Source organism: Ammodytes marinus (assembly GCF_949987685.1).
Source record: "Ammodytes marinus genome assembly, chromosome: 8".
Taxonomy (NCBI): Eukaryota; Metazoa; Chordata; class Actinopteri; order Uranoscopiformes; family Ammodytidae; genus Ammodytes; species Ammodytes marinus.
Genome location: NC_137212.1, coordinates 3,471,486 through 3,483,811, shown reverse-complemented (window position 1 = coordinate 3,483,811; position 12,326 = coordinate 3,471,486). Strand labels below are relative to the sequence as shown.

General features: G+C 39.8%; 1 protein-coding gene across 1 annotated transcript; it reads left to right on the top strand.

Moving 5' to 3' along the window:
* Positions 1-1,334: 1,334 nt before the first annotated feature.
* On the top strand, positions 1,335-7,216 carry LOC307254615 (uncharacterized protein). The gene is made up of 6 exons (XM_080033067.1): positions 1,335-1,480; positions 2,648-2,758; positions 4,149-4,247; positions 4,649-4,780; positions 4,936-5,058; positions 5,824-7,216. Exons 2-6 carry the CDS (start codon positions 2,707-2,709, stop codon positions 6,003-6,005), a joined length of 588 nt encoding a protein of 195 aa, XP_079889193.1. The 5' UTR covers positions 1,335-1,480; positions 2,648-2,706; the 3' UTR covers positions 6,006-7,216.
* The last annotated feature ends 5,110 nt before the right edge of the window (positions 7,217-12,326 follow it).

Genomic DNA, 12,326 nt, shown 5'->3' with positions numbered 1-12,326 from the left:
GCTGCTGCACAGAAGACTTCACTTTTGTCAGAAATACTCACACACGCACAGGCTTTGAAATTTCATGTTTCATCAATAAAATAAGTTTCACTTTGATGTGGCCGAAAGCTAAAGTGTATCCCTTGTACTGTTTATTATGAGACAGTCAGACCTAAATGTAATTATTTAGTGAAGTGTTTAAGTTCGTTGAGTCAAGTTTAATCACCATCTTTAACCGCTTATCGGGTTGTTTAGGCAGCAGCTCCAGCAGGGGACCCTAAAGCTTCTCTTTCCCGGGCTCCAGTAACCTGGTCTGGCTGGGGGCCCTAAAGCTTCTCTTTCCCGGGCCCCAGTAACTAGCTCTGGCTGGGGGCCCTAAAGCTTCTCTTTCCTGGGCCCCAGTAACCAGCTCTGGCTGGGGGATCCCGAGGCGTTCACTGGCCAGTGTGGAGATATAATCGCTCCACCTGGTCTTGGGTCTTCCTCCTCCCAGCTGGATGCTCCTGAATCACCTCAAATTGCTCCTTTCAACACAAAGGAACAGCGGCTCTGTCAATAGTTCCTCACAAATTACTGAGTTCTTGATTTTCGATTGGTTCAGAGCATGTCAATCTACAAGCTTCAAAGCATCCCCACAGCATGATGCTGCCACCACCATGTTTCAAGGTGGGGATGGTGTGTTCAGGGTGATGTGCAGTTAGTTGTAACATGGTGGTGGCATGGTGCCCTACAGTTTAAGGCTGTCTGCGTGCAAGGCCAAGGTAATTATTCACTCAATAATTGCATTTAGGTCTGACGGTCTCATAATGAACAGGACATGGGAATCACTTTAGTGTTCGGCCACATCGAAGTGACACTAATTCTATGGATGAATATTATCCATGATATTTCAAAGCCTGTGTTTCTGACAAATGTGAAGTCTTCTGTGCAGCAGCTTTGGTGAACCTGTAGCAGCATGAATATGTGAGAACAAATGATCAGAGAAAGAGTCTCAACAAGTTTACCTATAAAAATTGATTTCATCATCCTTACATTCTCCTGAGGCTCTACTGCACCAAAATAAAAACTAACATTTTGCAACAGCTCTTGGAAAATTACAGAGGCAAAACATCTGTCTCCTTTTAAGGAAATATACTTCACATGGAAACTTGTGGATTGGTTGGACTGATAGAAAGCTGGCATTGGTGCGACATCAGGGAGTGTACAACTAGTTTAAACATCGATATCATCATCCTCATATTCTCCCAAAGCTCTTGTGATGGTGTGTCTGGGTGTGTCTACTGCACCAAAACTTGCGGATTGGTTGGAACCATAGAACGCTGGCGTTGGTACAACATCAGGGAGTGTCACACACACACACACACACACGCACGCACACACACACACACGCACGCACGCACACACACACACACACACATATATATAAACATAGTGTCCTCTCTCTCTCTCTCTCTCTCTTTCAACAGCACAAGCATCTAACAGCAGATTAAAGACATCTCAGGTTTGTGTTTTTTTTTCTTTTTAAAGGAAAATATTCTGTGTTTGAAACTGAAGCACATGAATAGTTATTAATGTCAGTAGTTGAAATCAAAGTAAGGTTGATGAGTGATGAATGTGTATTCTTGTAGATTGGTAAAACAGTAAGGGTGTGGCATCTCCTCCACACTGAGATCAAATCTGGACAGCAGGGCAGCGTAAATGGTGTTAATATCTATAGTTATGATTAAAACCATGTCACCATGGTGTATTCTGAATATTTCAGTCAACTTTTCTTGTATGTTTCCAGTTGTGGGTGTTTCAACACGTTCGCTGGAGTGAAAAAATGTATGAGTTTGTTTCTATGAGTTTTATGTTGAGCTCATGTCATGTGAGGATACTTTTGTTTATGTTGGTTATGAATGCATATTATTACAGTGAGCTAATGCGCTTCAAAACACATATTTCCTGCCTGTATATCCAGGAAAATGGATCCCTCTTCTGTTGCCATTTCTGAATTTATTCCCACTGTTGTCCGCTGTTAAAACATTCTTGAAGGCAAGGCGCTACATGCTCTACGGATAATGAGGCGCCCTGGGGCAAAGTGTGATTCACTTTTATATGTGGGTGAATGTGAATGAACGCAATACTATGTAGCGCTGGAAAAAATTAAGAAACCACCCTTTTTTTTAAAAGATATTTTTTGGCATTTTTCATGCTTTATTTGACAGTATGAAGAGACAGGTGAAATGGGGCAAAGAGGGGAGTGACATGCAGAGAACGACCGCGGGCGGGAATCGAACCCGGGTCTGCTGCTGGGCCCGGCCCGGGGGGGGGACGCCCTACCTACTGAGCTAAGGGCGCCCCCTTCAGTGTCTCTTGTTTGACTATTTATAGGTTTATGTTTGAGTAAAATGAGGATTTTGGTTTTATTATATAAACTGCAGACTACATTTCTACCAAATTCCCCCCAAAAATACTGTCATTAAGAGCAATTCTATTAAGTAATGTAGAGATGAAGATTGAAGAAAAATCCAGACTTCATTTTTTCCAGAGCTGTATGTTGGCCTGTCTCTGCAGGAACACTGAATTTGTACCAACTGATATGATTAAAGTGAAATGAAGTCATCCTACTCTGTACAGTTTGTTTTTGGCTCACGTGTTTACAGTATCTTCCTCTTTGTAAACCCAGGTCTCTATATAAGGCTCTGTCCCACGGTAAAAGCTGTAATCTGCATTCATTGACTCATCATGATGAAGCTGATTCTGTCTCTCACTCTCATCTGGATGCTCTCCAGCACAGGTAACTCTACTCTAGTGAGGGGCCCGGTAGTTTTGTTTTCACTTCTAAATTGAAGGTTAGGGCTCTACAGAACAATTCTGAGTGTCAAGAAACCAGACCAATGTCTTTGTTTTTATTTCATTTTTGCCAATCTTCCAAAATGGCCACATTCAAAATGTTTGAATTACTTTTAACACAATTGCTGTGTATGCTATTTTAAGTCAGTACTGTTTGAGGAATCAACTGGAATTTAATTATTGTTGTTTTGAATATAATACCAATATCCACCCTTAATTATTATTTTTTTAACTGGTTTCTTGACAACATTGTTCCATAGACCCTTATCTGTAATTGAGAATTGTTTAGGGCCCCTAAAGGTCCAAAGGTCCCTGCACACCGGGCGTGTTTTATTCGTGCGATTAATTAGTTAATTACCGAACGTATAAAGAGTCAATACAAGCTTCCACACCAGCGCCGTCATTTTGCTTTGCGAATTTGCGTCTTTTATTTTTTCGAAATAAATTTGATTTTTCTGGGACGTCGCTTCTTAACCCATTGATGACGGCTGCTGCGCGATGCCACATTGGCTCTCCTGCCTGATGCTGCGTCGCGCAGCATTATTACTTTATCTAATTTTCATGGCATTCCCAGGATAGAATGCACTGTCATTGGTTCAAATACACATGAGGTGGGTTTTGTTGATTTTTTTTAAGACCACGTGACCACCCAAAAGTTGTGTGATTTGCCAAAAATCATGTCAATCAAAAAAATTAAAAATTAAAAAATAAAACAAAATAATAAAAAAAATACGCCAGCTATGTCGGCGACAGAACAGTTAGTGGCGTTTGGTGCGCAGAATCAAGGTCTACTATAGACTACTGACGAAAATCACACAACACATTGCATCTATTTATTAACAATATTTAATAATTTTCTAATTCATCTCATTTTGACAATTTTTAGAAATATTTGTTGGTTTGTAAGCGCTAAGGGAGCATGTTTAAATAAAACCTGTGAACCTTAACTTTTAAATGTATTTTATTTCATGTTTCTATGTGCTACACAGGCTTAGATATTAAGGTTTTGGTAGACTTGACAATTCCTACTATTTTTTCAGAAAACCCTCAGGCATTAAGGACATGCATCCTAGATTGCCATAGTCATCAATGGGTTAAAGTGAGACGCGACAAAATTCACATTTCAAAACATTCGCCTTTACGTGCCGTTTATTCTCGTCGCGCCCGGTGTGCAAAGGCCTTTAGGGCGCGTCTTTGTATGTGAGATGTTGAGGTAGTGCTTCACTGTGATCAAACTGTATATATCTGGGGTGATGGTCAAATTATCAATGGTAATTGTTCAGCTCGTCACCATCATCATTTAACTGATTAATGTTTTACTTTTCTTGGTGCAGGTGGAGCTCTTGAGTGTAACCTCGGCTCCGGCAAAACAGAAACCTGTAAACCCAATCAAAACTGTGCAGCTTTTGCCGACGAAAGTGACGACAACCCAAGTAAGTGTTAAAAGTATCTTGTCCTCATTTCATTGCTATGCCTCCACACCAGCGATAGCAATAGCACTCAGGGAATTTGGTCAAATTTAGCACAAACTTATACTTGGATTTGAGGGTGAACTGATTTCGATGTGGGATGTCAATGGTCAAAAGTGCAACCTTACATATTGTGAGGTCTCAGTGACCTTGTACCATATTGTAGCTTCATACGAGCTTTACCTTCTTTAAAGCATTGCCTACCACCACCACTGGAATTTCACCATTTGGCAATTGTCTGCCTCAGGGAAGCATATTACCATCTGGAGGTAGTTCTAGTTTCATGAGATTTATAAGTAACGGTTGTTGTTCTGTGCATATTGTGTATGTTAATTAACATTTACAAAACGTTCTTTGATTTTCAGGCAGGTTGAGTGGATGTGTGTCGGGATGCGCTATTGCGTATCAGACAATTTCACTCAACTTTGGCTTTGTGAACATCCTCCGAAGCGTTGATTGCTGCAACACAAGTCTTTGCAACATACGATCACCGCCTTGTAAGTAAAGCAAGAAGCATTCGTGTTTATGTGTACGAAAGGGATTGAGATTTACCGTATGTCTGACGTATGACTCATGTCTCAACTCCAATGAGAAACGTGTTGCCGTCACTTTGAATTCAACTGTATCAGAGATGTCTCCTGTTGTGTTTCAGACCCTAACCCTGATCAAACACCAAACAGCCTTCAGTGTTTCACCTGTGAAGACCAACACGATACCGTCTGTAACAAGACAATACAATGTGCAGGAGTCCAGGACCGCTGCATGAAAGGGAGGGGTGAGTCCTCATGCTGCATATTGTTCAATACAACTATTCATTGTTATTTCCTGTTTAGACATACGTTAAGACTAGGGGTGTGCACGTGTACACGTGTACACGAGTAACCGTTTAGTAAATCATAACCGTTTAGGAAAAATCAATAAAGGAAAACCGTTTAAAAAAAAAATCTTCAAATTTTAAATGTTCTTTTTTTCAAAGTTTTTAAATATGTTCTGGAGACACGCATTTATTGATTTTACATCACTAATAAACTACTTGGGGAGGATAAAAGCTAGTCTGCCCAATCTGTCTGTCCCTCGGCATGTGTGTGTGATTGTGTGTATAATTGCAAACACACGCACACACACACGGGGAGGCGCCGTTCTCGGGCTCGACTCACAGCCACGGAAGAGTGATGAAAGATAACCTAAAGATTAAAGTTACCCGGTTGACGTGAACTACACGCGTAAGTAGCCCGAACTTTATAACACCTGTTCAACCTGCATAAACGTGGACATGTAGAAAGCGATAGGCTATATTAATCAGGAAATGAATGAAGCGCGATAATGACGGCGCACATGACAGGCGAACGCGTATGTGTGCGCTCGCCTACAGGACGGCGGGCGCACGAGGACAATGACGTCACGGTTAACCGTGTACACGGAAAAAAGTTAAGACTGATCCGTCTAGTACTGTCTTTGTCATTGAAAATGAGAGCTTGCTCTCTATGGCCTTTCCTGAAGAAATTTTGTTATTATTTTAACATCATTTTTTCCTCCACAGCAAAAGATGACAATTCCGTTGGCTGTGTCTCGAGGAACTTGTGTAAAGCCGGTGAAGTGCTGAGGTTCAACTTTCCCAGTGGAACAAAATGTTGTGAAACCAGCTTCTGTAATTCAGCCTGGACCGTCAAACTGAATGTTGTTTTTCTTTGGCTTGGACTTATTTTGTTTACTGTGTGTTAGAACAAAGTGCAGGGTCTAATATTGTCTAATTGTATAATACTGCATACAAAGTACAGCTGTTTGTAGAGTAGTAAAAAGTATGAGATTTGGAACGCAGGAATAGATTTAAGACTTTTAAAAAGGTGAGTCAACAAACTAAAAAAGTTTATTTTGCAAATCAGACAATTAAATTAAAAATAATGTAAATTAGTGAAAGGAAGCAATTCCTCACAGATATCAATATTGTTCTCCATTAATATTTGTAGCAGCCCAATAATCTGAAAACAACCTCTATCGTAATAACTGCCGATATCGTTATGATCTTTCTGTATTTAATAAAAGCTGATTATGAAGTAACTTGCCAACATAACATTTCTGAACCAATAAGTTAATAACTTTTTGGCCATAATATAAGTCACATTCTGGGAAAAAGTGCCGAAATGTTAAGTTAGTTACACAATATCTGCATCTCTAGATTAATATGGAACAATGATTACACTATTGGCAGTAATTACTTTATTGGCTGCTACACTGTTCTACTGTTCGTCTGCTTGACTTATAATTTCAGCACTAGATCATATGTAACTATGAACTGCATCAGTATATATATTTGTTTTATCATGACGCATTATCTGAAGAGATCAATGCTTTGGTTGTTCGCTGTTTTATCATAAAGTGATAGTCAAGATGTCAGGGAGGGAGCTGTGCAGTTATAAGACACAGTTGAGTTAATGCAGGTTAGTATGTTACAGTTTCATGCGTCAGAGTTTCTGCTAAAGGAGAGGAGAGCAGCTACAGACCAGTGGACTGATGATCCTATTATCCACTGCTGCCATCTAGTGTCACAGTGCAGCACAGTTTGATGCATCTGAAAATAATGTAATAAGCTTGAAAATAAAATAAAGCCCAATAATGTCTATTAACTTTACCAATAATGTAATAAAATGTCCTGAATGATTTTGTAATATTATTTTCCGGATTAATATTTTTTTTCCTAAAACAAGAATTTTCTTCTAGTATAAAAAGTGATAAAAATTTATTTTTTAATAACATTAAGTACATTTCTCTCCTGCTGCAATCATACAAATCATGTGCATAACATTTATTTTTTTCTTTGTACTGTTTCAATTTGTTTTGTAATTTGAATTGTGTCAGACATAAATGTTCAAACACAATCCTGTATGTTCAGTGTCATTAAACGCAGAACTTTACTTGCCCCTATTCACACTGTACAGACTCTCCGGGTTGTCCCTGAATGCAGCACTTTACTCACCACTCTTCATACATTACAGCAGGGATTCTCAAATGGGGATATGTTTACACATTTTTGACACAGCTCCACAAAACTCTCTCTGTATTTCTCACTATGGCAGCGTTTACAAAATGCCGAATTCTGTCGATGGCCCTACGATAGGCTAATTTCCTAATCTCAACTTTCTACATCCGTGGACCCAGAGTGATATAGGTGCCGATTCCGTTATCATATAAATGTGTGTTAACATGCAACGTGGCTCCCTCAAAGAGGTGGTGTCAAATTTTTGGCTGACAATTACATCTGAAAAGCTTCTTCTATGGTTGGCTGTGTATGTGTTTACTTACTTTGCTCCTGCCTCTCCTGGTCGAAATCCTCCTCTGGCTGATACTGTGGAAGATAAAGAGATTTCAGTTATCAAGTAAATCTCAATATAACTGACTATAATAAAATAGTATGCACTCACACACACACACACACACACACACACACACACACACACACACACACACACACACACACACACACACACACACACACACACACACACACACACACACACACACACACACACACACACACACACACACACACACACACACACACACACACACACACACACACACACACACACACACACACACACACACACACACACACACCTATATACTTAAAGTGCAGGCAGTAGATTCAATTTACTGTCATGGTGACGAAACAATAGTCCTTAAAAATGTATTAAAAAGGCTATCATAATATTTATTTTATGACAGATGACACAGACTGCATGGTAAGGACATCAGCATAAAACTACGACCTAGGGTTAAAGGTTCAGTAAGCGGAATGGTCAGTTTAGCTAACTTCCTGTCAGTGACTGCAGTTAGCAGTCCCCTCCCTCATCCCCACGTCACCACATTAATGCACTGCGGTCTTCAAGCAGCGAGTTATCTAGCATCATCTCAGATCCATAAGTGTGATAAAGCATGATAAAAACCATCAAAACAGACATTGGGAAGGGTTTTTACCTGCTCCACCGTTGTAGGCGCATACACATTCAATCATCTGTCGCTCTGCACGTGCACCGGCAGTGAGACGGGTGCCGGTTTTTAGCGTTCTATCTTCTGATTGGATACCAGTTTCGGGATCCCCGAAAAGTTTAATTGCCAATTACATGCAGAGCGAGTGACTGAGAGATCGGCTCTATAAAACGCACACACTATATAAGTGATCACTGTATGAATAAAGAGCGATGTCACACTTATATCCAGGGACTACAGGTGAAAATTAGCCTGCATGGCTAAATCTGTTACATTTGCATGTTGAACTTTGGTGCTCATGTTTTATTAATGTGCGCTGTCCCTTTTAAATAAAGAAATTCAAAATATTAACATAAATAAATCGTTTACTTCATCTTTAACATTACGTTAGCCTAAACACGGTAGCACTTAGCCATTGCAAACTTCGTAAAGGACATAACTAAGTGGCTACACAGCAAAGGCAGCTGTCTCAAACTAAATAATAGTAACGTCTATTTCAGGATGGGGATAAAACTTGATACCTTGTTGTAAATGCAACGTTAACATGAACTGAAACTCACCTTGAATTGTTTGAATAAATCTGGATGTCGATCTTTGATGGGCTTCGGTAAGTTGGAAGTGTTTCCTCCTTTCGTCTGAATGGTTCGATCGCACCGTTTGCTAAATGTTTTTAGTGAAACTGATGATTCACCTCAAACGCAAATAACTTCCATACAAGACTAAGTGCTTTCGTTTTTGACGAGTCGAGACGGAGCTGTCGGTGGTGTTGGTATATTAATTTAAGAAACGGATTTAACTCCTTAATTATTTTATTGTTGCTATTATTTAAGTACATTTTAATGTAGTGGATGCCAAAAAAGCTACATTTTAATAATTTTGATTAATATAGTTAAAGATGTAAGTTAAATTAAGTTAGGAAAAAAGGCCTCCATTATTACATGTTAAATAATAATGATGTATTTGTTTTTATCCTCTCCCTCTCTTTCTCTTAGTACAAGAAAAAGCCAAAGTTATGGATTCCTCTTACCAAAGAAAAATTGCTCACCACAGCTTGTTGCAGTTTTTACCAACCTAGACATGCTCATCAAGACATGACCCCCCTTATAGTCGATAGAGGCAGCCTAGTCTCACACAGCCAGACCCAACTATAGCTAGTAGTATGGTCTGGATCCAGGCTATTTAGTTTTCAGTATACGAGGGAAAACTGGGCTGGCCTGTTTTTATTTCTTTAAACCGATCACAATCGTCTTGGGTGGCGCTAAGCCCAGGAAGCCGCAACGTGTCCTTTTAAAATAGTGCAATTTGATGCCGACAATGGGGCTATTATAAAAGATGCTGACCAACACTGTTAATTACACGCGGCGTGTGTGTGTGCAGCGGCATTAGGAGTTGGATACTAAGAAACCGTATCAAACACACGCTCTCACTTTCTATTGTCTCCTGTTCTGAGCAAAGCATAAACGGTAGGCTACAGCGAGGAAGGGGAGGAGTTTTCCGGGAGCGCGATAAAAGTTGTCTATATCCGGTCAGCCAGACTAGTGGCAGCCCTACACATACTGGATTCAGTACAACACATACATTTTTCTAAATTCCTGCCTATTTTAATTATGTGTTCCAAGGTCTATATTTCCTCCATGCATCAATATATTAAAATCCTGTTTTTTTCTCATAGGTTTGGCACGTTGCACTTTGCTGGAATGTCAAGTTTGAAAGCTTCAAGAGCTTGTATGGTTGATCTACGTTAGTTTAAATGACATAAATCCCCCATGGACAGATTATATCTTGGTTCTTTTTAAGTTTATGGGCATAGCCATTTTGCAGTAAAATGTTTTCATACAAGAATCTATTTAGTACATGGGCGACCTTAAAGATGAGGCAAAACCTTGTTGTGTTTTGTTCTATCTCCAGTTGGAGTATCTCAATAGATTGGGGGGCATTGTCACTAGGCTAGAGTGTCTATGGTGTCACTCACATCAACAGTAAGTTATGAAAGTCCCGTGTTGTCTTCTCTGAGCACAGTATGAGGAGGAGAGCAGTGGAGTGCACAATCACATAGAATCAGATCACTCACCCTCCGTCCGAAGAATTCCAACCTCTGGGGATTTTCATCAGAGTGGATCCAAGTGCAGTGGCTCTCCATCTTTGGACTGGATCACTGTTGAATCATACAAGCCAAAAAAAATATTATTATAATTTGTTTTGTGCAAATGGTTATTGTATTTGAATCACGTTACCAGTGTACATTTACCATAAGTGACCAAATATATATACGATTTTTTTTTTTTTTTTTTTACAGTTTATGGGTTTTATTCGAAAGCTGTTACCCACCAGAGTGTGTGACCCTAGAGGACGCTGTTCTAAACTGATTTCAATATACTGTGGGTCTTTAACAACCCAGTCTCACAGTCAAATGTTTTAATAATTACTTTGGTCCACAGCTCAAAACGTAGTAGTTTCTCAAAAACAGCCCAGGCTGCAATAGTGAGATTATTAAGGTGTTTTGCCTACAATTTAAATGATTGTGCAGTGGAAAATGTATTTATTAGCCTACTCATTTCACGGGATACTGGGTTGGTTATTCACCTTTAAAAAAAAAAAACAATGTTACAATTTCAGTGACAATTTTGTGAAACGACTACAATTTGCGCTATGGACCAACGTTTTTACATAGCCAATATTTCACTGTGAGACTGAGTTGTTCAATAAGAACAGCGGTAGGGTCACACATTCTGATGCGTCACAACTTTCGGTGCAACACCGGCGCGAAACAACAGCAGACGAAACCTCTTTGAGTTCATTCATCACACAGACGCTACACAAAATACATCAGGAGTGCAGTTCAGAAATGTACACAAACATGAATGAAACCCGTATTGCTTTCATATAATGTGAAGAACTGGTTTACTACGTCGTGTAGAACATTCCGCGCTTTTACAGTATCTCCCTCACGTAGGCTACACAAGCAGCGGCGCTAACCGTTAGCATATGATTAGCTTCACACACGTTCATCATTCAGACACAGTTTAACTCACCAAATGGAATTCCAGTTAATCCAAGCATATCCCAAAATAACAGTGTCCCTCTGACGGTTAGGTAGTTTGAGTTTTCCAGACGAAATTCGATCAATAGAAATAATTTGCTCATTTTAGCTCAGAAGATTAAAGTTTTCTGTTTCTATCCACTTGTCTCGTCTGTCATATCTCGCGGCGCACACCAGGGGGGCGGAGTTAACCCTCCCGACGCTGTACTGACCACTTCACAGAGGTTGCGTTCCGAATCGCATACTTTCTACTATATAGTATGTAGAAAGAAGATTTAGGATGTCCCGATTCTTGTGGCCAGATTTAGGATGGTTAGAAGTACCCGGATGTCCTACTTCATGCGGCCAAGATTGTTAGTGTTGAAAAGTGCATCCTATTTGGGCAATTCTGACCCATAAATCCAGTGCGCACGTGAAGTGACGTCACATCGACGAAGCCTCCATATGAAACAAACGAGGCAAGATCAAGGCGCAATGTTATGATGAAATAAGAGAGTAAAGTATGTCCCAATAGTATGCCTACTGCATCCTAACTAGATTATTTTTATCGTCGGATGTAGTATGTAGAATAGAAAAAAGAAAGAGTATGCGATTCGGAACGCAACCAGAGTTTCAAAATAGCCTAGAACAGGGGTGCCCACATTAGGTCATCGCGATCTACCGGTCGATCCGAAGGCATGGGTTTATCGCATGGCATTCTTACTGGCTCAATATAGGCTCCTAATCTTTGAAGGCCCCGAACAACTTTATTTAAAAAAATAAACAATTGACTGGATCATTATAGGCCCCTGGGGGGTGGGGGGACGACAGAGATCTGGCACTAGTAGGCCTACATTTTAGATATTTTTTTAATTACATTGTTCGTCGCTACGAAGATCAGGGGCTTATATTGAGCTATACTGTATTAAAAAAAGACTTCACAGAGAGTTTTAAACCTATACATTTTTTCTTTCTACTTTTTGGTAATTCTGTGTCCCCACATTATTCCAGAAAATAGCACTAAATAGCTCACATAG